We start from the raw sequence: 27190 nt of genomic DNA, 5'->3' as shown, positions 1-27190 counted from the left end.
AAATGAAATACCCCCATTTACTTTGTATAATTGTTCTGAGTCCATGTTCTGTTAAGGCTCCCAGGATTTTTGCCATAAACCATGACCTTTAGGATCATATAAAATGTGGACAGAAGTGAAGTCCTGCTTGTACTGAAAACAGTCTTGACATTGGTGTGATGCCACACATCATTTTTATTGTCCTTCAGCCTGCTGAACACTGGCAAGATCACCAAAAGTTTTCTTTAATATCTTGAATAGCTCGAAGGGTAGATCAGAATAATTTCTTCAGGATCATTGCCGGGCTTTCTTTGTAAACACATCTTGGTACTTCTGAGTATGTCCTCATTGGTTCAGGAGATACTATTTTCTTGTGGCTAAAAACTGCAGAGTTCTCTCTCTACCATGTATCTCGGTCCTGAGCAACCTTTGGGGTTTTTTTAGAAAAGATTATTTCCTTTCGTATCAATTTTTATAATAGATGATTTATTAATTTAGTTGTACATTGCTTTTTAAATTTTACAGACTTGATTTAGAAATAACACTTTTTTCCCATATACATTTCATGAAATAATTTTGTTCAACCTCTTCCCATGTTTATTAGACATCAGTGTTTTGTCATTACCAGAATCCCTTGTGGAATTGTCTAACATATTTGTCTAGAATTCATCATTATCACTTGCATTTAAGATGTTTGAGGTACATCTCTGTAAACATCTGCATATGATTCTGTCCCTGGAAAAAACTTCCCAACCACAAGTAGCCATTCTAATAGTAGGACAGTGGGTGTTTTTCATTTGTCCTGTGACATATTCATGATATGACCCCTAACCGCATTGCTTTGTAAGTTACCTTTAAAAGGCTTGTTTACAATGTGTCAACAATTAAAATAGTGAGAGTCTAATCCCAAGAATAATAGCTAAACATGCTAACATTCTTTCTCATTCTTTCTCTTAACCAGGTGACCTTTGAAAGCCTGTAAAAGCTAGCACTAAAGTTTGTACAAAGCTAAATAATGTGTCTTTTCTGACTGGTACTTTGTTTCTCAAAGTAATCAAGAGAGCACATTACAAAAGTTCTTTGTAAATGGTTTGAGTGTCAAACTCTGTTTTCTGAGAGACAATGTTTTTTTGAAAAACCAAACCTTTCCCTTACAGCAACCACTGCAGTGATAAAGTATATACACGTGTAGCATAGTTAAAAGAGAAAAATTGATCCATTCTCAACTTGATTGGTTTTGGTTGTTATTTGATTATGCAGATAATTTCTGAGCATGGAAAGAGATCATATAAATAAACCAAAACTAGTATCAGAGAAAGTACAGGGGAAATACTTTGTTCTGGCTAATTTGGAATTCTAATTGTACAGATTTTAAGACTTCATTTATTTCTTGAGGAATTGAGAATTTTCAAAAAAATATTTTGAAAATAAATTTGATATATAACCCAAGAAATTTAATCAAAATGACATCCTTTAGCAGATTTTAACATTATTACTTTTAAAATTGTAATAGTACTCATTAACAAATATTCAGACTATATAGAGAAATAGAGCAAAGAACTCTGCCATAATTTGTAGGTGAAGGAAATACATATTTTTAAAATAGTTTCTATTTTGAAATATGTAATATTTAAATGCTAATGATCATTCTTTGACCAGCTAGGTTTATGAGGTTTCACTGCCATTTTGTTTGATTAATGTCAAAAATAGCAGAAATGCAAAGTTAGTCACTTTTAAGTTATTGTGTCAATGTACTACCTTTAAAAAAAATTTGATAAACAGTTTATCCCATAATATCTATTAGGGCTCTCAGTTAGCCTTCTTTTACATTATGAATCACTTTAATACCATCAGAGCTCAATACTGTGCTGTGCACCTGCTGTGCTTTGGGCTGGTACTGAGTAGTTCTTGCTGTGATTGTGTTATCATCACCTGATTGATTAAATGGTTAAGGTCCTCAGTGTCATTTCACTGAGTGGCCAAGCTTTCTTCTCTTCCTGGATGATGATGTGGGATGGGCCTCACTTTTGTGTTTCTGTGTGCTTGAATTACAGTGGATAAACTCACGCACAATTGTGCTCTTGGACAGTGTAGAGAAGTTGCATGTGATTGATCGGCAAACTCAGGAGGAGCTGGAAACAGTGGAGATCTCAGAAGTTCAGTTGGTCTATAATAGCAGCCATTTCAAATCACTAGCCACTGGAGGAAACGTGAGCCAGGCTCTGGTAAGAATAATCTGTTATTTTAGCATTGTTTTGATAAACTTGATATTTTGTTGTTTTATTTTAAGAATTCTGAGGAGTTTTTATGTCTTGATGTTTCTTTGAAAACCACTAACTAGGTTGAAGTGGATGTGAATTTATTTGTAAGTATTCAAGAATGTGAATTAAAACAGTAATTCCTGTTATCTGCTATTCAGAAATGTAACTAATACCAAAGAAATTTTAACTTTTATACTAAAAATAATGACGTGAAATTTAAAGTTCATAAGAAAGAAACTGTAAAAGCAAGATATTTTAGAAAGTTTTATGTGGTGACAACAAGCCTGATAGATTTAAGGAATTAAAGACTACAGAGACAGGTAGCTTGTGAGGCTTTGGAAGTATATGGATAATTGCTAAAGACTTGAACAGGTATGAAGACTGTGGTCATTGAAAGGCAAAGAGAGCTTTGAGAGAAAAATTCTTTAGGAATGGGAGATAGATGAAATGTAGGAGTCTGCAGAGAAGGAAGACCTAAAAGTTATTTTAGTATTGCTGCTGCTGCTGCTGCTAAGTCGCTTCAGTCATGTCTGACTCTGTGCGACCCCATAGATGGCAGCCCATCAGGCTCCTCCGTCCCTGGGATTCTCCAGGCAAGAACACTGGAGTGGGTTGCCATTTCCTTCTCCAATATTAATTTTACTATATTTTAAGCAATGACAGTGGCATTTAGCTATTTACACAGGTGTGTGTGCCAAGTTTTTGCGACCCTATGGATTGTAGCCCACCAGGCTCTTCTGTCCCTGGGATTGTCCAGGCAAGAATACTGAAGTGGGTTGCCATGCCCTCCTACAGGGGATCTTCCCAACCCACACCTCTTATGTCTCCTGCATTGGCAGGGGGGTCCAGTTCGATTCCTGGATGGGGAAGATCCACTGGAGATGGGATAGATTACCCACTCCAGTATTCTTGGGCTTCCCCTGTGGCTCAGCTGATAATCCATCTGCAATGCAGAAGACCTGGGTTCCATCCCTGGGTTGGGAAGATCCCCTGAAGAAGGAAAAGGCTACCCACTCTAGTATTCTGGCCAAGAGAATTTCATGGACTGTATAGTCCATGGGGGTCACAAAGAGTTGGACAGGATGGAGCAACATTCACTTCACTCTTAACCACTAGTGCCACCAGGGAAGCCCATTTACATAGGTAGTTTACAGTTAAATTACTTGAAATTGTGATCTCATGTTTGCTAAGTCAGTAATCTTTAAGCAGGAAGTTTAGACTCTTGTGGAGCTTCTCTGTATAATTTCCTGGAAAAAAATAGTAATGAAGGTCTTATTTATGAGTGTCTAAAGCATCACTATGAACAAAGCTAGTGGAGGTGATGGAATTCCAGTTAAGCTATTTCAGATCCTAAAAGATGATGCTGTGAAAGTGCTGCACTCAATATGCCAGCAAATTTGGAAAACAGTTTTCATTCCAATCCCAAAGAAAGGCAATGCCTAAGAATGCTCAAACTACCGCACAATTGCACTCATCTCACATGCTAGTAAACTAATGCTCAAAATTCTTCAAGCCAGGCTTCAGCAATACGTGAACCGTGAACTTCCAGATGTTCAAGCTGGTTTTAGAAAAGGCAGAGGAACGAGAGATCAAATTGCCAACATCTGCTGGATCATGGAAAAAGCAGGAGAGTTCCAGAAAAATATCTATTTCTGCTCTATTGACTATGCCAAAGCCTTTGACTGTGTGGATCACAATAAACTGTGGAAAATTCTGAAAGAGATGGGAATACCAGAGCACCTGACCTGCCTCTTGAGAAATCTATATACAGGTCAGGAAGCAACAGTTAGAACTGGACATGGAACAACAGACTGGTTCCAAATAGGAAAAGGAGTACATCAAGGCTGTATATTGTCACCCTGCTTATTTAACTTCTATGCAGAGTACATCATGAGAAACGCTGGACTGGAAGAAACACAAGCTGGAATCAAGATTGCTGGGAGAAATATCAATACCTCAGATATGCAGATGACACCACCCTTTATGGCAGAAGGTGAAGAGGAACTAAAAAGCCTCTTGATGAAAGTGAAAGAGGAGAGTGAAAAAGTTGGCTTAAAGCTCAACATTCAGAAAACGAAGACCATGGCATCTGGTCCCATCAGTTCATGGGAAATAGATGGGGAAACAGTGTCAGACTTTATTTTTTGGGGCTCCAAAATCACTGCGGATGGTGACTGCAGCCATGAAATTAAAAGTTGCTTACTCCTTGGAAGAAAAGTTATGACCAACCTAGATAGCATACTCAAAAGTAGAGACATTACTTTGTCAACAAAGGTCCATCTAGTCAAGGCTATGGTTTTTCCAGTGGTCATGTATGGATGTGAGAGTTGGACTGTGAAGAAAGCTGAGCACCGAAGAATTGATGCTTTTGAACTGTGGTGTTGGAGAAGACTGTTGAGAGTCCCTTGGACTGCAAGGAGATCCAACCAGTCCATCCTAAAGGAGACCAGTCCTGGGTCTTCTTTGGAAGGACTGATGTTGTAGCTGAAACTCCAATTCTTTGGCCACCTCATGAGAAGAGTTGACTCATTGGAAAAGACTCTGATGCTGGGAGGGATTGGGGGAAGGAGGAGAAGGGGACGACAGAGGATGAGATGTCTGGATAGCATCACCGACTCGATGGACATGAGTTTGGGTGAACTCTGGGAGTTGGTGATGGACATGGAGGCCTGGCGTGCTGCAATTCATGGGGTCAGAAAGAGTCGGACTGAACTGAACACATAGTATCTTGCTCAAATCTCCCTGAGATATTAGAACTTCAGAGCATAAATATATGTGAAAGAGTCTTCCAGTATTTTCAGAATTTAGAAACTAGGCAAATCCAGAAGAAGAAATGGTAATTCAATAGAATTCACTAGGTTAAGAATAATTATTATCCCACACTTAGATGTTTTCTTTGGTCTGGAAGTGTAAAAGTGTCAGTCACTTGGTCGTGTCTGACTCTTTGTGACCTCATGGACTGTAGCCCACCAGGCTCCTCTGTCTGGAATTTCCCTGGCAAGAATACTGGAGTGGGTAGCCATATCCTTCTCCAGGGGATCTTCCTGACCCAGGAATCAACCCTGGGTCTCCCACATTGAGAGCAGATTCTTTTCCATCTTAACAGGGAAGCCCCCAAATCAGCTCTCCCTGACTCCTAGCAACTGCGGCAGCAGTGGCGGTGGTGGCAGTCAGAAGAGTGATTATTAAAAACATTGATAGACTTTGAACTTGTGCTTTCAGCCATGATGGAATAGTAGGGACTGGATTTGCTCTCCTGTCTGGGAAAAAAAGAAAAATAAAGGAAAAAAAAAACAAAAACAGTAATTTTCAAGAGACTAGTGAACTTGAAAATAGAATGATAGAATCTATCCAAAATGAAACAGAAAAAAATTAAAAAAAAAAAAAAGTGACCAGTGAGGTAGCGAGAAGTAGCCTAATGTGTGGTAGAAATCGCTGAAGGAGAGGAGAGAAAAAATTAGAAGAAATAATGGTCAGAAACTTTCCAAAACAATAAACACAGAATTTCAAGAAGCTCAGTGAACCCAAACACAAGTAAAATGAACAGATTGATTCAAATGACTTGGAAAGAGGAAATATTAGAGCAGGCAGAGGAGAAAGACACATTAAGTGCAGAGGATCAGCAGTAAGTGCAAGAGCAGATTTCTCATCTGCCATAATCTGCAGTAGTCTCCAGACAGATATACCAAATGGCCAAAAAGCAGATGACAGGATATGCAGCATCACTAATCATTATGGAAATGCAAATCAAAATCACAATGAGATACCACTTCATGCCTCCCGCGATAGCTGTAATCAAAGAGACAATAACAACTGTTGACTACAATGCAGAAAAATTGGAACATTCATATTTTGCTTGTTGGACATAGTGCAGCCACTATAGAAAACATTTTGGCAGTTACTCAAAATATTGAAGATTCCATGTGATAGAGCAGTTCTATTCCTAGCTAGCTACTCAAGAGGAATGAAGCCATATCTCCACAAAAACACTTGTACACAGATGTTCATAGCAGTAGTATTCATAATAGCCAAAGAGTCAGAAAAAATGTCCACCAGCTGATAAATGGATAAGCAAAATGTGGCATGTCTATGTAGTAGGATGCTATTCCTCAATTTAAGAAATGAACTATTGACACGTGCTGCAGCATGGATGAGCCTCTGAAATACTGTGTTAAGTGAAAGAAGCCATATGGAAAGACCATGTATTGTTTGAGTCTATTCATATGAAATGTCCAAAAAAGGTAAATTTATAGAGACAGATGTAGATTAATAGAACTAGGACTAAGAGTGGGAATGAGAATTGACTGGAAGTGGGTGAAAGTTATCTTTGTGGAGTGATGGAAATATTCTGAAATTGGATTTTGGCAATGGTTGAACAACTGTACATTTACCAAAATGTTATTGTATACTTAATGAGTGAATTTTATGGTATGTAAATTATCTTAATATTGTCATTTAACAAAAGAAGTTGACTATTTAAAACAAAAGTAATGATATTTTGTGGTACATACTTAATGATATGTAGAAGTAATAGGATGACAGAAATAGTACATAGCAGGGAGTGGGGAGAAGGAAGTATATTACTCTAAAGTTCTTAACATTATACATCAAATTGTATATTATAAATGTAGACTGAGATTAGTTAAAGTTGCATATTATAAACACTAGAGTAGTCACTGAAAAAGTATCCCTTTATAAGTCAATAGTAGCAAAAAAAATGGATGTTAAAAAATATTAAATTCAATGAAGCATTAAAAAAGAGGTAGTACAGGTGGAAAACAATAAGATAATCTAAATCCAACTATATCAATAATTATAAGAAATGGAAGATGTCTAAACATTTCAGTTGAAAGGCAGGGATTGTCATACTGGATTTAAAAAAAGCAGGACCAACTCTATGCTGTCTACAAAAAGCTCTCATTAAATACAAAGTCATAGATAAGTTAAAAGTAAGAGGAAAGAAAAAGACATATTGTGCAAATACTAATAATTAAAATGGCTATTTTAATATCAGATTAAGTAGATTTCTGAGTAAGGAATGTTGCCAGAGATAAAGAGAAATTTCAAATTGATAAGATTAATTCATCAAGAAGACATAATAATCTTAAAGCCTTAAGCACCCAATAACAGACCTTCAAAATATATGAGACGATAACAAATTTAAAAAGAGAAACAGACAAGTCCACAATTAGAGTTTGGACAATTCAAAACTCCTTTATTACTAATTAATAGAATAAGCAGACAGAAAACCATCAAGGGTATATAGAAGACTTAAAAAGAATTATTGACCAACTTGACGTAACTGATATTTATAGAGTATTCCACCCAGCAAAAGCAAATTACAAATGTTCTCAAGTGCAAATGGAGCATCCAATAAATTATATGCCAGGCCATAAAGCAAACAACAGTAAATTATTGAATCATCTGGGTAAATCTGGAGAAAACTTAAATATTTGGAAATTAAGTAACACCTTTATTAATAACCCGTAAGTCAAAGAAGAAATCTCAAAGGAAGTTATAATATATTTTGAACTAAATGAAAGTGAAAATGCAGCATATGAAAATCTGTGGCCTCAGACAGCTCATACAGCTCAGCATTTTCACACAAAACAAAGCAGAAGATCTAAAAAGACGTTTCTCCAAAGAAGACATGCAGGTGGCTCATAGGTACATGAAAGATTGCGCCTTACTAGAGAAATGCAAATCGAAACAACACGAGGTATCACCTCACACCAGTCAGCATGGCTAGCATCAAAGCACTGACAAATAATCGGTGCTGGAGAGAGTCAGAGAAAAAGGAACCCTCCTGCACTGTTGGTGGAAATGTACATTGGTCCAGTCACTATGGAGAACAGTATGGAGATTCCTTAAAATAGTAAAAATAGAGTTACCATATGATCCATCAATCCCACTGCTGGACATATATCCAGAAAAAAATATCATGCAAAAAGATACATGCAGTCTAATGTTCATCGCACTATTTACGATGGATAGCCACGACTTGTTGTGTATACATGGAAGCAACCTAAATGTTCATCGGTAGATGAATGGATAAAGAAGATGTGGTGTGTATATATATATACACACACAGAGATACACAGTGGAATATTACTCAGCTATAAGAATGCCAGATACAGCAATATAAATGTACCTAGAGATTATCATACTAAAGTAAACCAGAGAAAGACAAATATCATATGATATCACTCATATGTGGAATTTAAAAAAAAGATGCAAATAAACTTATTTACAAAAACAGAAACAGGCTCATAGACATAGAAAAAACAAACATGGTTACCAAATGAGAGAGTGGGGAGGGATAATTAGGAATTTGGGATTAACATATGCACACTACTATATCTAAAATAGATAACCAACAAGGACCTACTGTATAGCACAGGGAACTGTATTCAGTATTTTATAATAATCTATAAGGGAAAAGAATCTGTAAAAGAATGTATATATGTAAAATAACTGAATCACTTTGCTGTACACTTGAACTAACATAACGTTGAAAATTAACTTTAACAAAAATCTGGGGTCTATAAGTCAATGTGAGGGTAATTTATAGCTTTAAATGGGCTTCCTTGGTGGCTCAGCTGGTAAAGAATCCACCTGCAATGTAGGAGAACCCAGTTTGATTCCTGGGTCAGGAAGATCCCCTAGAGAAGGAATAGGATACCCATTCCAGTATTCTTGGGCTTCCCTGGTGGCTCAGCTGGTAAAGAATCTGCCTGCAATAGGGAGACCTGGGTTCGATACCTGGGTTGGAAAGATCCCCTGGAGAAGGGAATGGCTACCCACTCAATATTCTGACCTGGAGAAGTCCATGGACTGTATAGTCCATGGGGTCACCAAGAGTTGGACATGACTGAGCGACTTTTACTTTCACTATAGCTTTAAATAACCTTAAAAAAATCTCAAATTTGAGATTTTTATTTAAGTTTCTTTAAGTTTTTATCTTAAACAGAGAAGAGCAAATAAATTGGAAGTATATTAAAGGAAGAAATAACAAAAGTGAACACAAATCAGTTAAGTAGGAAATGGACGAACAGTAGAGAAAATCAAAGAAAATAAAGCTTGTTTTTTTAAAAGATAAATAAAATTGATAAAACACTAGTGAGAGTAATTCAGAAAAAAGGTGCAGTTACTAATATCAGGAATGAGAGAGATACAATCACTGTGTAGTCTGAAAATATTAAAAAGATAATATAAATATTTTATTTTTATTTTTATTTTTACTTTATTTTACTTTACATTACTGTATTGGTTTTGCCGTACATTGACATGAATCCACCACGGATGTACATGAGATTCCAAACATGAACCCCCCTCCCACCTCCCTCCCTCCACATCTCTCTGGGTCATCCCTGTGCACCAGCACCAAGCATGCTGTATCCTGCATCGAACATAGACTGGTGATTTGATTCTTACATGATAGTATACATGTTTCAATGCCATTCTCCCAAATCATCCCACCCTCTCCCTCTGAGTCCAAAAGTCCGCTATACGCATCTGTGTCTTTTTGGCTGTCTTGCATACAGGGTCATCATTGCCATCTTTCTAAATTCCATATATATGTGTTAGTATACTGTATTGGTGTTTTTCTTTCTGGCTTACTTCACTCTGTATAATTGGCTCCAGTTTCATCCATCTCAACAGAACTGATTCAAATGTATTCTTTTTAACGGCTGAGTAATACTCCATTGTGTATATGTACCACAGCTTTCTTATCCATTCATCTGCTGATGGACATCTAGGTTGTTTCCATGTCCTGGCTATTATAAACAGTGCTGCGATGAACATTGGGGTACATGTGTCCCTTTCAATTCTGGTTTCCTCGGTGTGTATGCCCAGCAGTGGGATTGCTGGGTCATACGGCAGTTCTATTTGCAATTTTTTAAGGAATCTCCACACTGTTCTCCATAGTGGCTGTACTAGTTTGCATTCCCACCAACAGTGTAGGAGGGTCCCCTTTTCTCCACACCCTCTCCAGCATTTATTGCTTACAGATTTTTGGATCGCAGCCATTCTGACTGGTGTGAAGTAGTACCTCATTGTGGTTTTGATTTGCATTTCTCTAATAATGAGTGATGTTGAGCATCTTCTCATGTGTTTGTTAGCCATCCATATGTCTTCTTTGGAGAAATGTCTATTTAGTTCTTTGGCCCATTTTTTGATTGGGTTGTTTATTTTTCTGGAATTGAGTTGCATAAATTGCTTGTATATTTTTGAGATTAGTTGTTTGTCAGTTGTTTCATTTGCTATTATTTTCTCCCATTCAGAAGGCTGTCTTTTCACCTTGCTTATATTTTCCTTTGTTGTGCAGAAGCTTTTAATTTTAATTAGATCCCATTTGTTTATTTTTGCTTTTATTTCCAGAATTCTGGGAGGTGTATCATAGAGGATCCTGCTGTGATTTATGTCGGAGAGTGATTTGCCTATGTTCTCCTCTAGGAGTTTTATAGTTTCTGGTCTTACATTTAGATCTTTAATCCATTTTGAGTTTATTTTCGTGTGCGGTGTTAGAAAGTGATCTAGTTTCATTCTTTTACAAGTGGTTGACCAGTTTTCCCAGCACCACTTGTTAAAGAGATTGTCTTTACTCCATTGTATATTCTTGCCTCCTTTGTCAAAGATAAGGTGTCCATATGTGTGTGGATTTATCTCTGGGCTTTCTATTTTGTTCCATTGATCTATATTTCTGTCTTTGTGCCAGTACCATACTGTCTTGATGACTGTGGCTTTGTAGTAGAGCCTGAAGTCAGGCAGGTTGATTCCTCCAGTTCCATTCTTCTTTCTCCAGATTGCTTTGGCTATTCGAGGTTTTTTGTATTTCCATACAAATCTTGAAATTATTTGTTCTAGAATAAAGACTGTGGCAAGTAAAAAAAAAAAAGATAATATAAATAACTTTATGCCTAAAAATTAAACAATTTTAGATGAAGTAGAAAAATTCTTTGAAAGGTACAGATTACTAAAGCTGACCAAGAAGAAATGAAAATCTAAGGGGTTATATGTTAGTTTGATTTCCTACAAAGAAAATCCAAGCATAGATAGCTTCACTAGTAAAGTCTATTATAATTAAGGAAAAAATACCAATTTTACATAAAAATCTTTTTAAAAATAGAGGAAAAGGGAGCACATAATTCTTTTTATGATATCAGCTTACCTCTGATAATAAAACTGAAGACATTGCAATAAAGTATAATACAGACCAATGACCTCATTAGCATAGAAGCAAAAATCTGTGAAATAGTAGTAAATAGAAATCAGCAATGTATGAAAAGCAGAATCATTATCAAATGGTATTTATCCAAGTCACGCCTGGCTGGTTTAACATTCAAAAGTCAATGTTATTCACTATATTAGTTTATTGTAAAAGAAAGGTCATAATACCATCTCAAAAGACGTAGAAAAAGCATTTCACAAAATTCAGTATCCGTTTCTGATAAAATTCTTAGCAAACTAGGAATAGAAGGGAGCTTCTTTGGCTTGATTAAAAAGAACATCTACAAAAATCCTACCACTAACATTGTACTTAAATTTAAAGTGGTACTGCCAGAAACCCAGATTGACGAAAAAGTGCAAAACCCTGATTCTGATCTTCCAGAGGAAATACAGAAGCAGAGGAACATGTTAAGATTCCACTGGGATGCCATTAGCAAAATTCAGATATTAGGAAGCTCCAGTGAATAAGTGTTCCAGTGTCTTCAACAAATAAACTTCATGGAAAGCAAAGGACTGTGAGAGATAGAGGCACACTGACTCTTAAGAGATGTATCAGCCTGCTTCAGTGTGTGGCCCTTATTTGAGTCTTGACTTAAACAAATGAAATGTAGAAACAAAGAATAAAAATCTCAGTAACGTTTGACATTTATGAGGCAATTTGAAATCCAAACACTGATCAGATATTTGATATTGAGGAATGATTGTTAATTTTTAAAACTCTGTCAAGGAAATTGTGTGGTTGCGTTAAAAAGGATTTATTATGCATATACTGAATTTTTGTAAATGAGGTGTCCAACATCTGAGATTCATTTCAGAATTATTACCGTGTTATAGAGGAGTCAGTGGGAATTATAGATGAAACAAGATTGAGCTTATAATTAATGAAGCTAGTTACTGGATACATTGGGTTCATTATTTTATTCTGTCTACCTTTGTATATATTTTTATAATTTCATAAGAAAAATGACTAGTTACCAGTTCTTGACCACATATATTTTGAAAGATTTATAAATGCTACTGTATTTAAGCCTCTCAGAAACTGCATGGGTTTCAAAGATGAAAAAACAGTGTCAGAACTTTGAAACTTGTTTAAACTCTGTCACCTAGTAGGTGACAGAGCCTAAATTTGCAACCCAGATTTATCAGGCAGGAAGTCTTGTTTCTATTTGCTGGGTTGTGCTGACTTTCATATACTGTGCTGCTTTACCTTCCTGTTTGCTTTTGTGTGTTTTGTTGATATTTATTTCAAAGAACTTGGAGGTATCATTTCAATTAGCCCTATTCTTTGCCAGAAACAGTGATTACTTGTCATCCAGTAGTGGGCAGGTTGCAACGGTTTTTCTTCAGATTTAGCAGTTGACATGTTCCTCCCTTTTTTGCATTACTCTGAAAGATAAAAAGACCATATTACGAGCAGAGAGCTACTTTTTGCACTTTGTCTTTTCTGCCACTTCCACAGCCAGAGTGGCACTGGGCCGACATTTTTTCCCAACTCACTCACAGGATGAAACTATATTGTCTCTGTAATCCACATTCTTGAAAATTTGAGATTTCTAATGCATATAGTTTTTTACCTTAAAAATTTTTTTTTCTAGGCTTTGGTTGGAGAGAAGGCTTGCTATCAATCCATAAGTAGCTATGGTGGTCAGATCTTTTATTTGGGAACAAAAGTAAGTTCTTCCACTTTGTGACTTGGCGTTTGTTTGTGTCAGGAGAGCTGGGGCTGAAGGAGGTTGCTGGTAAAGAGAGCAGTCCATTACAGAGTGAATACTGATCAGCAGTAATTGAAAACTTTGAAGGGTTAGATGATCATGATGTTTAACTAATTAATTTTTTAAAAGATTGCCCCTTAATTTTATTATAGGTTATTAGAAGATATTGAATATAGTTCTCTGTACTGTACAACTAATTAATTTCCTCTACTTTTAGACATACTATATTTTCACCTTTGCTTAGGTTCTGGTTAACAATAGGATGCTTATTTTCTTTATTCAGAGGTATACTTTCTCAGTCTTCGTTCGCATTTATGTTTTCATGACCAGAAAGATAACTTTATCATATGTATTTGTCATGTAATTAAGATGTGCTTTAGCTTAGATCAGCTTGTGCTCACTCGCTCGATTGTGTCCAACTCTTTGTGACCCCATAGACTGTAGCCCGCCAGGCTCCTATGTCCATGGGATTTCCCAGGCAAGAATACTGGAGTGGGGTTGCCATTCCCTCCTCTAGGGGATCTTCTCAACCCAGGAACTGAACCCGTGTCTCCTGCATTTGGCAGGCGGATTCTTTATCACTCTACCACCTGGGAAGCCCTAGATCAGCTTAGGATATATTATTAATCAAATGCACTGAGATATTTGACTTAGAATAGGAACTTTTGGTATATCAATTTGTCCCCTTTTTTTTGAACTTTTTGTTTATCAATTTGTTTTTGTTTTTTAAAGCTTTTTACCTATCAGTTTGTTCCTTGTTTTTTTAAACTTAGCATGGAAAAACTTAGCATGTTGGGAGATTGGATTTTCCTTTTTCTTTGTCTATGGAATGAACTCCTTGGACTATAGACTTACTCACTTTTAAATGTTTGGTGTACTCTTTTTTTTTTTTTGTCCACGCCACATGGCATGTAGGTTCTTAGTTCCCCAACTAGGGAGCAAACCTGCCTGCAGTAGAAGCATGGAGTGTTAACCACTGGACTGCCAGGGAAGTCCCTGTTTTACTTTTTAATGTGGGCTCTTGAACGACCCTTTACTTTTAAGTGTAATATGAAATATTTTTACTTAAAGAGATGTAAAATGAGATGTAGAACTGAGACAAATGTGTCTCTCAAATAAGTCTCTTGGAGATGATAAGTCTAATTTCCTTCTCATTTTCTAGTCTGTTTATGTGATGATGCTGAGGAGCTGGAGGGAGGTGAGTTCAGAGTAATTTTATATATTAGCGCTATTGAATTGCACACATCTTAGCATTTTTTGTTTTAGAAAAAGATTATTTGGATTTGTGCTTTTTAATTTCAGAAGCATATATCAAAGCCATTCTATCATATACTTGATTTGATAAAACTAACTCACGATAAGGTTTGGCTGTGTATATAGAAAATTCAAAATACCAGTGGTATAAAAGATCATTCTCTCATGTAACAGCTGTCTTGGAGGTACACAGTCTGTGGCTAATATGGCAGCTCCATGGTTTTGTCATACTACCCTATTTCAAAAAAAAGATATTTCACCATTCTTCTGTATGGATTCTAGTCTCAAGGTCATTTTATGTTCCAGTATAACTGCTGGAGCTCCAGCTGTTAAGTCCACATTCCAGGAAGGAGGAAACAGAAGAGAAGGCTGGCCCTGACCTTTTAAGGTCACAGTCCAGAAATGTCCAAATAACACTTCCTCTTATCATTGGCCAGAAGTTAGTCACATGGCACCAAGTGACCGCAGGAGAGTCTTAGAAATGTCCTTTAGCTGTCTAAAGGTTTATTGCTATCTCAAACAAACTTGGAATTTGTTATGAAGGAGGAGGGATTGAATGGATATCGTGGCAACTAGCTGTTTCTGCTCTAGCAACATTCTAGCTGTTTCCTCTTTTCAGGTTTAGGCTGTAGCGCCTTGTACCAACTTATACAGTCACTGTACTATCCAGTACTTTATGAAATTGTTTTCCTTGGAAATAAGATAGTCACATGGTTATTATAATTTTAGCTAATAAGCAACAACTTCTGTAAAGACACTAGGTAGAGTAGGAATTTTTACTGGTGATTGGTCAGACAAAGGGGTGTGGTTTCTCTCATTTATTCATTTTAGAGAGTGGATCACCTCTTGAAACAAGACTGTCTTACAGAAGCTTTGGCTCTGGCATGGTCTTTCCATGAAGGAAAAGCAAAAGCAGTAGTAGGTAAGTCAACAGAACACTGGTGTAGTAGGTACTGCTTTTCTGGAGCAGAGAAAATGAATAATATTAATCATTCACAGAACACTTTATTTAGTGTTCAAGTGCCTTATAAGCAAGATGTTATAAGCAGATTTTCAGGAAAAAAGGTTAATGACAAATACAGGATATAGAATTTTAAATGTCACGTTTAAAATTCATTTCATAAGGAAAATTAAACTGTTAGAACAAAAGGAAAGTACACTGACATGCTATCTGGTCCAGTCGATGGGAGGTATTCCTGTTATGGCATATTATGCAACATTTTGCTACCTAGATTTGTTGTATCTATTGTTAGCATAGGTTATCAATAGAAGACCAGAGCAGTTTCACTCCTGAAGAGGTGGATTAACTTCGGATTTAATGCTGGGTTTTGCTTCTCTGCAGGATTATCAGGGGATGCCAGTAAGCGAAAGGCTATTGTTGCAGATCGGGTGAGTATTTTAATAGGGTCTTTACTGGGTTACATCTTGGACGTGATTAGGTAAATGACTACAGTCAAGGAGAGAGTGTATAAAAAAGCAAATCAGATGATAATTCCTTGGTGTTACTGTGAATGCTTTTGTAAATTCCTTCTTATCGCCTTTTCTTTTTTCCCTTGCTCACTCTTTAATGAAGATTATAAATAGTGAAATAGCCAGAAGACAGCAGACAGGAGGAGGAAGAAAACCCAGGGATCTGGATTGTTTCTGAACTTAATTGTAGCCCATAGGATGTTGACATTTATTATAAACTGATAAGTAATAATTAGAAATACTATATGGTGCAAGTATTGGTATTGCCTGAGGTAGCAAAGATGGCTGATGTTTATTATTATTATTGTTCAGTTCAGTCTCTCAGTCATGTCCAATTCTTTGTAACCCCATGAACCACAGCACGCTGTGTCCATCACCAACTCCTGGAGTTTACCCAAACTCATGTCCATTGAATCGGTGATGCCATCCAACCATCTCATCTTCTCTTGTCCCCTTCTCCTCCTGCCCTCAGTCTTTCCCAGCATCAGGGTCTTTTCAAATGAGTCAGCTCTTCGCATCAGGTGGCCAAAGTATTAGAGTTTCAGCTTTAACATCAGTCCTTCCAATGAACACCCAGGACTGATTTCCCCTAGGATGGACTGGTTGGATCTCCTTGCAGTCCAAGGGACTCTCAAGAGTCTTCTCCAACACCACAGTTCAAAAGCATCAATTCTTTGGTGCTCAGCCTTCTTCACAGTCCAACTCTCACATCCATACATGACCACTGGAAAAACCATAGCCTTGACCAGACGGACCTTTGTTGGCAAAGTAATGTCTCTGCTTTTGAATATGCTATCTAGGTTGGTCATAACTTTTCTTCCAAGGAGTAATTGTATTTTAATTTCATGGCTGCAGTCACCATCTGCAGTGATTTTGGAGCCCCCCAAAATAAAGTCTGCCACTGTTTCCATGTCTATTTCCCATGAAGTGATGGGACCAGATGCCATGATCTTAGTTTTCTGAATGTTGAGCTTTAAGCTGTTAATTAGCATTAATATGGCTAATGTTAATATTTAATACTAGCTTTGTTTTCCTAGTCTAGGCTTGCCTGAATTCATATACTGTTGTCATTTGTCCCCCTTTTTATTGTGCAAATGCATTGGTAAAAATTAGATTCCAAATTAGTATAAACATTTAGAAAACATATATAGAAACTGGTCATTCCCAAGACTTGTAAATGATTCTCTTAGTTTCTGGTAGAAAGAATTGCCTGTATGTGTTCTTTAGGGAAAGATCTATGCAGAGGATAACTGAAGAGGTAAACATCAACATTTTATTTCATTTTTATTTCACACTAATGGCATCTGGAACCTGGAGGTATTTATTCGGAAAGATTAGCAAATTGTTACTAACACTGAGCCTGAAAGAAATTAGGCTGGGGTTAAAAAATGGGGAAATAAAGCCACTAAAATTTTAAATTGTATTTTTTTCATAAAATAACCAAGCCTGATTCTGTATTATTTAAGATCATATATATTAAGATGACATATATTAAGTATTAAAAAGCTTTAGAGACATATTTTAATTACCATTTTCCTTACAGATGGTAGAAATCCTATTGCATTATGCAGACCGAGCTCTAAAAAAGTGCCCAGACCAGGGAAAAATCCAAGTGATGGAGCAACATTTTCAGGTACACATTTGCAAGTGCTTCTAATAGACATTACTATGAACAGGTCTAGTACTGGTCTTTGATATTATTTGAGAATGGAACTTACATGTTTTGCTTAAACATTTTTCAGTATTCAGAGCTTTATTACAGGGTTTATGGAACATTCTCAGTTATTAAATTTTGAAGTAACAGGTGTACAGACACGTGGGAACAGATGAGTAAATGTTGTCGGGTGTCAGTGCTTAGGTACTTGGTGCTTCATGGAAGGAACGGATGTGTGTATGAGGGTACATACCTGTGAATTGACACCTTACACCTTGTTGATGACTAACACTTTTGTTGACTTGTTGGACAAGTGGACTACCAAGGTTTAAATTTAGTTCTCTTAGGAGCACCTGTGATTCAAGAATAGGTACATGCAAAAAAATTATGATCTCTTAAATACACTAATAAAAAAACCTTTAGTTTCTCTTGAAACTCAGTGAAAATAGAAGTCAAGGAATGATTTAAAGATCTGCACAGTGTTTATTATGAGAGTATTTACCATTTGCAATCATCTCAAAGTATATTTGTTGGGAATCTGTTTCTTCTTCTTCACTCTTTTAACAAATATTTGAGGGTCTGGTACAGCAGTCAGCAAACATTTTCTAAAAAGGGCCAGATGGTAAAATTTAAGCTTTGTGGGGTACATATGGTCCCTGTCACACATTCGTCCATGTGATTTTTTTTTAACTTGTTTTTAAACAACCCTTTAAAAGTGTAAAAACCATTCGTAGCTGGGAGCCATTCAAAAACAGGCTGTGGACAGGACTTGGCCCATGGGTCAAAGTGTGCAACCTCTGGTCTAATATGTTCTAGGCACTGGATGATAGTGTGCAAAAGATATGTGCTCCTTGTTATCTTGAAGTTAATAGTCTAGTCAAAACAACTTTTCTTGTGCACATTAGTGGACACGTTTAGAAGAAATACAGGGTTTTGGAGTTGGAGGAGCAGACACAGCTCATATCTTTTTATATTTCCATTTGATGCTCTTAACTTTGGAAGACAAGAGTAGATATGGCAGTAAACAGTTGGAGGGTATCAGAGCAGGATTTGGTTTCCTGAACTGTACTATTGAATGCCATAGTATTGGGCTTCTAGCAAAATAACGTTTATTACCTTGTGGCTAGAGGCTCATTAAATTTGAAGTGAAGAAGAGAAAGGAGCTTATATAATGTTATAGAAATAGATAAGCTAGGAGGAAAACATATGGCAGAAAGAAAGCATTTGGGGACAGAACTATTTAGAAATAGTACCTGGTATATAAATGATTTTGTAGATCACTGCAGTATATAGAGAAAAGAAAACTCAGTATTTTAACAAGAGAATATCTGTTGTCAAGAAGTGGTAGAAAAAAAAAAGTGGTAGGATGGTACTCATGTAAGAACTCTGGTTGTTGGAAGGTGTACTTTGGTGAAAAGAAACATCCAATAGGGAATGCTTAGAGGGGTTAATGAGGAGGATATGTGTGTGTGCGTGTGTACACATGGCATGTGTGTGAATATACACATAAGGTAGAAACCACTTTGTTGGGGAAGAACCTGGTAGAGAGCTATAAAAAAAAAGGAAACAAAAGTGATATTCTGACAGAGAAATATTAAGGAATCTCGGCATGACAGGGACTGTAGATGATGGTTTCTAAAACAGATTTTAAAATTTACTGAGAAACAAATTATGGTAGTAATTAACCATCTAGATACTTGTCAAAAATTTAATTCTGCTAAAAGTGTCTAATAAAATTTTGATTTATTAATCACTTAGCCTCATAGGTGGTAAAGAAAACAGTGGTGGGAATCATTATTCTGAATTTACTTTTTACCAATGATTGGGGAAGTAGAAGAGATAAACTATTGATAGAAAAATTATCTCTTTATTTTAAAGATTATAATAACATCTCATGAGGAAAAATAACATTGCGAATCCTGTATTTTAGAAAGCAGATATTTCAGGAAAAAAAATACGGGCACAGTTTCATGGTTATAGGCCAAAATACTAACATACCCCTAAATACTAAAAGATTCACAAAGAACAGGACTTTTTTTTTTAAAACTTTTTATTTTGTATTGGGGTATAGCCAGTTAACAGTGTTGTGACAGTTTCAGGTGAATAGCAAAGGTACTCAGCCATACATACACATGCATCCATTCTCCCCCAAACTCCCCTCTCATCGAGTCTGCCAGAGAACATCGAGCAGAGCTCCGTGTGCTGTACAGCAGGAGCTTGTTGGTTATTCACTTTGAACATAGCAGTGTGTACATGCCCATCCCAAACTCCCTGTCCTTTCTCCCCGTCCTTCCCCCCCGGCAACCATGAGATCGAAGAACAGGAAATTCCTAAATTTTGATGCAATAACCACAAACAATCCAAAGAGAAAGGACATGGGGAAGAACGTTGAGAGAAGTATGTCTATAAAACACAAAACCTCTACCAAAGTTGGAGAGAGGTGGATAACCAAAGATACTTGTCAAAAGCATGAAAAGTCTATATGACTATCAGAAAAGAGACTCGTATGGTCCAGATTGTACCTACCAAAATACTAAAGGACACAGAGGGATTTTGACAAAGATTAACCTAATACATATATTACATGCCAAGTACTACGTGAAGGGTGTGGCAATCATTTTTGTTTAATTCCTGCAACAACCCCGTGAAGTAGATCCTGTTTTTATCCTCATTTTATAGAAGAGGAAGTTTAGGCTGAGAGGGGTTAAGTGACTTCTGAAGATAATATTGCTGATTAAGTTTGGGGTCAGAACTCCAGTCCAGGATATTCTGACTTCAAAACCCAGCTCTTAAGTAACCATTGTACTGTATTGTTGTTTTCAGAGCAACTTCAGGGAAAGGATGTGTGAGAAGGGGAGATATTAGTAGACGATCAGGAATGATAATTATAACAGACATCTAAAGTATTCAGTGCTTACTGTGTGGCAGACACTGTTACAAACCATCTACACATGTTAACTTATTTAATTCCTGTAACTCTGTGAGGTAGGTTTTGTCATTATTCACATTAATGAGTGAGACCGAGGCACAGAGAGGTTATATCACCTGTTGCAGATCACATAGCTAGTGAACAATAGCGCTGGGATTAGAATCCAGTACTGGGACTTCGGAGTCCACATCTGGAATGCTACACTCTACCCTGGAGCAACATTTCTGGTTTTGCTTCCCTTTTCATGAGCACAGAGAGTGGTCTTTAAAATGGAAAAGTCCAGATAAATATATTAAAGAAACAGGCTGAAGCCCAGCATATGTTTCACATAGTTACATTATGATTGTTCAAATCTCACGACCCAGTGGAATTATAACCCATAGTCCTATTTGAACAGTCAGAGCTATCTAAATAATTTGTAAGTAACTTTGGATCAGTTTTCAAATAAGGCACGCTTGCTTAAGCATGGATGCCTAAGCAGAGAAGACATAGCTTATTTCACTCAGGAGGACTATACTTTTGAAAAAGGTGATCTTTAGCCCATTAGGATGCGTAAAATACATGCACAAATGGCCACAAATCTGCTGTTCTAAGTGTTAAATCGTAAATATTTAATCATAAAATAGTAAAATAGGTTAACTCTTACAGTGTAGTTTTGTAGAAGAAAAGTAGATGTAGGCACTATCCACTGTAACCCCACTGTGGTTTGTGAACATTTTCCATGAGTTCACTTAAGAACAACCTTGCTGAACTCATAAAAACGGCACTTTTGAAAGGAATTTGAGGACACTACATTCATGCAATGCTTATTACGTAACATCTTGATTTTGTTAAAGCATTTGCCTTAGTTTTCCATTACCCTCATGGCTGAGATGGATTAGTAAATAGTAGATTTATAGATGATGAACATTCCTACCCCAAAGAGTATTCTTGCAGGCCTAGTATTAATTACTTTCTAGAGCTCTTTCATATCCAAGTTTTTATCATTGATTTGGATGAAGATTTATTGAGTGGCTTGTCGAATTTGGATAGAACCAAGAATCAGGGTCCAAAATGATCTTGACAGAGTGCAATCAAAATTGTTATGAGGTGAAATTTAGCAAAGATAGACATCAAGACTCACACTAGATTCAAATAATTAAGTAGAATGCATCCTGGGTTGGGAAAATCTAGCTGGACAGGATTTTAGTTGACCATAAACTTAGTATGAGTCAATTGTGTATTAAGACCCAGATAGCCACTGGGCTATGTGTTGAAAATAAAACTCTAAATAAGGTAGTTTATGGACTGTTAACAGACCAATTTTTATCCAACAACTGGGCTGGTGGGAGGTTTTAAAAACAACAGTTAAATACCGGAGTTGTTTAATCTGGGGAGAAAATAAGTACAGACGTGGCTGCTTTCAGATGGTGAAGGACTATCATAGGGAGATTTATTGTACTGCAGCAGAGGCAAGGCTAGAATGTGAAAGTGAAAGTTGTTCGGTTGTGTCAGACTCTTTGTGACCCCATGGACTGTATAGTCCATGGAATTCTCTAGGCCAGAATACTGGAGTGGGTAGCCTTTTCCTTCTCCAGGGGATCTTCTCAACCCAGGTCTCCTGCATTGCAGGCAGATTCTTTACCAACTGAGCTGTCAGGGAACCCATAAGTGGGTAGAAATCAGGAGAAGGTCTAGTTCAGTTTTAAATGATCTAATGATTATGTAATAAGTCTTGGACTGTGTGCCTCCTGCTGTCAAATGTTGAAGTAAAAGGATGATGACCAGCTAACTAGGAGATTTTTTTGATTAATTAATTTATTTTAATTGGAGGATTATGACAGTATTGTGGTGGTTTTTGCCACACATCACCATGAGTCGGCCACAGGTGCACGTGTGTACGTGTGTCCCCCATCCTGAGCCCCTCTCCAATCCCCCTCCCCACCCCACCCCTCTGGGTTGGCCCAGAGCACCAGCTTTGGGTTCCCTGCTGCATGCATAGAACTTGCACTGGTCATCTATTTTACATAAGGTAATGTACATGTTTCAGAAGGCGAAGGTGGGATGATTTGAGAGAATAACATTGAAACAGGAGTGTTTATAAAAGACTTTGTTTTGCTGGGTGGGAAGATCTGAGACTTCAGTATCATTATCAAGAAACTCATTGGAAACAGGTAACCAGTAATCCAATTAGTTGAAATTCCTAAGACTAGATTCTATCTCAGTCAGAATACTGAGCATTGGGACTTCCTTGGTGGTCCATTGGTTAAGACTCTACACTTCCAATGCAGGTGGTGCAGGTTTGATCCCTGGTTGGGGAACAAAGATCCCACATGCCCTGTGGCATGGCCAAAAAAAAGAAACAAACTGAGCATTTACATTTTACCAGCAGGTGGCACTCATGCCTGCTGTCTCAGTTTTAATCTTTACCTTTGAGGAGGAGCCTCACCTTTTCCTTAGAATCAGAATATATAATGCCATTCAGTGTTTTTGCTTTCCTCCAAAGATCAATCAATATTTGCCCTATCTTAACTACAGAAGATAGCTTTTGGATCTCATGATGTTTTTGACAGGCTTTGGCTTTTATTTGTCTAAGAAAGGTTCGAACCTATAATTATCATTTATTTGTATAATAGCTAGTAAGATCAAAGAGAATTAAAGTGTTCTCTTGTCTCATACATCTTGAACCTTGCCTTTTCTTCAGGCTGTCTTTCTTATCCCCAAAACAAAGCGTGAAAGTGTTAGTTGCTCAATCGTGTCTGCCTTTTTGTGACCTTGTGGACTGTAGCCCACCAGGCTCCTCTCTCCATGGGATTTCCAGGCAAGAATACGGGGTAGGTTGCCCTGACCCAGGGATTGAACCTGGGTCTCCTACATTATAGGCAGATTCTTTACTGTCTGAGCTGCCAGGGAAGCTCCTAAAAACAAAGTCAGACAGCAAACAAATCCCTTCTTTGCCCCATGCCATCTCCCATAGTCTTATTATGCCTCTTGTTTGTACAGTCTCAACAGAGCCACACATAGCTGTCTTCGTCTCCTCACCTCCCTCTCATTCCTTGTCTATGAATTCTTTGGGCCCTTTTATTCCTCATCTTATTGGTCCTCATTAGCAGTCAACACAGTTTACAACTCTGGAAACAAGTCTGTCTGTCTGGCTTCTCTGGTATCATACATTCCAGGTTTTTCTTCCTCTCTGTCTTGCTACTAATGTCTTTCTGTGTTCATTCTCAAGGTATTGTCTGTCACTCGAGAGTTATTTGTTAAAAATGCCTTTCTTGAGTTATTTCCCTGTTCTGCTGAGTTAGGCTTTCTGAAATTGGTGACCAGGATTTGAAATCAGCCCCTGAGATGATTCATCAGCATGTTGGAAGTTTAAGAATCATTACTTTATCTTGTGACATAGGTAAATAGCTATCTTACTATTACCTCCAACCTAAGTTGTTCTGAGTTCCAAGATCCCTATAGTTAAGTTGTCCATTTACATCTTCACTTGGATGTTTTATAGGTGCCTCAAACTCATGAGGGTCTTCCCTGGTGCCTCAGATGGTAAAGAATCTGCCTACAGTGCAGGAGACCCGGGTTTGATCCCTGGGTCAGGAAGATCCCCTGGAAAAGGAAAGGGCAACCCATTCCAGTATTCCTGCCTGGAGAATTCCATTGACAGAGGAGCCTGGTCGGCTACAGTCCGTGGGGTCACAAAGAGTCAGACATGACTGAAGACTAATATTTTCACTTTCAAACTCATGAACTGCCTCTGCTGCTAAGTCACATCAGTCGTGTCTGACTCTGTGCGACCCTATAGATGGCAGCCCACCAGGCTCTGAACATTTCCTCTCAAAACCTTATCTGATGACCCCTGTTTTAGTGATTGGATCCATGTCCACCTAAAGTAAATTGAATGATTCTTGTCTTTGACTTGTTCCCTTTCCTGCGTCTTGACTATTTCTCCAATTTAATCATTCTGTCTAGTCTGCCACTGGCCTGTTCCACATCACTATCAGTCTTCTCTTGGTATATTACCATAGCCTCTGCACTGATCTTGCTGTACATAGTCTTATTGTACTTTAGAGACCATTTTTCCACACAGCAGCCAGAGAGAAATGTATTACGTTTAGACATGAGACTCTCAGGATTTTAAAATATCTTAAGGGCTTCTCATTTCACAGTAAAGACTGAATTCCCAGGCGGTTTCTAGGGCTCTGTGTGATCTATCCCTGCCTGTATTCCCCTAATTCTCTGTATCCCTTTCATACCTCAGAGTTCTTGTCAGATCCTTGGTATTGCTGTTCTTTGTTGACTCAGAGCCTTTGCCCATGGTGTGTTCTATGCATAAAAAATGCTTACCCCCGCCCTTTTTTTTTAGCTACTGTGTATTCTCAGGGGCCAGCTTAAACATCACTTCCTCTGACTTCCAGATTGTCAGATTCATTTCTTTGTAAAAATTGTCACTTAAATCACTCATTCAGTGTGTCTTCCCCAGGTAGACTTTGTAAGGCTAGGGACTTGTATGAGTTCAGAGACCATTTTTTAATCTTTTCACCACTGTATTCCCAGCATCTGGTTTAGTGCCCTTGATTTTGATAAGTATTTGTTGAAGGAATTTTTAAAAATACATGAATTTATCTTGTATACTGTGTTTGCCTTAAGAAATATATTTTAAACCTAGCTGTCTTCAGTCTAACTCTGGGAGGTTTGAACTGAGAATAAAACTTAGCCTTTGCAGCACAGATGTCCATAGTCATGATTAATATTACTGTATGCTATATGCCTGGCAGGTATCTCATTTAATCTTGATAACACACTTGAGGATTAGGTATTATTATTTATCCCCATTTTACAGATGCTTACAAGTATAAACAGACGCAGAGAGAGGTTGAATAACTTGCGTAGTATCATACAGTAAATTAAACCATAGTAGGCATCCAGCCTCTTTGACTTGGGAGCATTGACCCTATTCTATACACCTTGCAGTTTATTCTTTGAAAATTTCAGACCAGTATGTTGTCAGCTAGGTCACTTTGCAATAAAGAAGACCTAAATAATAATGTGGTTTTAGGAAGATACTAAAATATATACAAAAGTGAAAATACAAATGAATTCATTTTAGGGTAATCATAGTAATCATATTTGAATGATCTTGGGCCCTTTTATTCCTCATCTTATTGGTCCTCAGTAGTAGTCAACATAGCTAACAACTCCAGAAACAGTCCGTCCCTTTGGCTTTTCTGGTATCTGAGTTGCCAAGTGAACTGTGGAAGCATTTTCATGTATTTTTGGTTATTTTATCTTGCTACATTTATCTTTGTTTGTTCATGTTACAGAGTAGAGGTTAAATAAACCCAAAGCATTTAAAAAATATGAATCAACCTTAAAAAGATTTGAAAAGTTATACAATTTTAAAATATCTTTAAAGTGAAACCTTACGTTAATCATTACCAGGCTCCCTTCCCGGTTTCATTTTACATTTCCATGTCAATAAGAACGTTCAAGGCCTTTGTTATTGCAGCCGTTGGCATTTATTTTTGTATTAAGAGTTCATGCCAAAGAGTGGACAGGGACTAAAAGCTAAATGTAGGATGAAGCAGGAGAGCTTTCCTTGTCTAATTCATGCTTCCCTGAAATGATTTGAAGAAGGAAAAACAGTACTGGTGTCCAGCACACTGCTTTATCTCTGAGGCTTGTTTAAAAATGTTGGTTGTAGGGAGTCAGATTTTTTTCCTTACCAGATTATTTTGTTATAATGATATCTGAAAAGAAAAAAGAAGGAAAAATACATATACACACTTATGCATACAGAGAGCTATTTATATATAGCTGTTCACGGTGTTTGTGTACTAATATTGGAATACCAGCTGTTTAATTCTGAGCACCTGCAGAGATGGATTGATCTGTTGATCTATCTATCTCAGATGTGTGTGTGTTTAGGTATGTGTATCTGCTTTGGTGTACATATATATTCTAGACGTTAAGATTTTGAATCATTATCAAACAATGCATTTTTTATTGCCTGATTGATTTTTAGGATATAAATTATGAGAATTATATTGCTCTAGTTATATTGCAAAGGAATCTGCATCTACTATATCATTTCTTTTCACATCATCCCCATGAAATAGGGAAAGCCAGAGATTCTATCTTTAGTCGGCAGATGGTAAGACAGTCACAATGCAATAAAATGATCTATTCAGTCACTCAGACAATTGACATGCTTAAATTTAGGTCTTGTGTCAGCTCAGCATGTAAGTCACATATCCATATTGTCTTTTAAAATTAATCTTAAATATACACAGATATCTAACAAGAGGAACAATCTTCTTTGGTCACCTGATCACTTATAGGGCTGTGTATTGAGGAAGAGATTAGAAAAACGTTTACTTTTTAAAAATTCTGGAGACCAAAAATTCAGCTGTTTCTCAGGGATGGCCTTGTATGCTTTTGAGACTCAGAGGAATCTCCTGCTTAAAGCAGATGTTGCTCACAGTATCTGTGTTGCAAGACAATCAAATAAGCAAGCAGCACACAGCACAGGCAGGAGGACTTGGAGTCTGCATGTCGGCCCTTGATCTCCCAATATCTCATAGTGAGGCATGTGTAGACAGGTCTGGCTGGATGGACTGAGGGTTTTGCTTCAGTAGAAGAACTGGTCTTTTTCTTTTTTCTTTTTAAATTATGTATATCTGTTTGTTTATTTTTGGCTGTGATGTGTCTTTGTTGTTGCAAG

At 37.2% G+C, this 27190-nt stretch overlaps 1 protein-coding gene across 4 annotated transcripts in view; it reads left to right on the top strand.

Moving 5' to 3' along the window:
• Window positions 1–27190, top strand: part of VPS8 (VPS8 subunit of CORVET complex) — a 302450-nt gene that overhangs the window by 49330 nt on the left and 225930 nt on the right. For 3 of the 4 annotated variants that reach the window (XM_052647321.1, XM_052647320.1, XM_052647323.1), the window contains 6 exons: window positions 2034–2204; window positions 13067–13141; window positions 14346–14381; window positions 15269–15359; window positions 15780–15826; window positions 17451–17540. In XM_052647321.1, the coding sequence (XP_052503281.1) occupies window positions 2034–2204; window positions 13067–13141; window positions 14346–14381; window positions 15269–15359; window positions 15780–15826; window positions 17451–17540 (510 nt within the window). The remainder of the gene's footprint in view (window positions 1–2033; window positions 2205–13066; window positions 13142–14345; window positions 14382–15268; window positions 15360–15779; window positions 15827–17450; window positions 17541–27190) is intronic. The other variant, XM_052647322.1, reaches the window with a different exon arrangement.

The sequence above is a fragment of the Budorcas taxicolor genome, chromosome 1 (genome assembly GCF_023091745.1).
Source record: "Budorcas taxicolor isolate Tak-1 chromosome 1, Takin1.1, whole genome shotgun sequence".
Classification (NCBI taxonomy): domain Eukaryota; kingdom Metazoa; phylum Chordata; class Mammalia; order Artiodactyla; family Bovidae; genus Budorcas; species Budorcas taxicolor.
The sequence above is the reverse complement of the archived record's forward strand: the minus strand, read 5'-3'. Positions and strand labels throughout refer to the sequence as shown.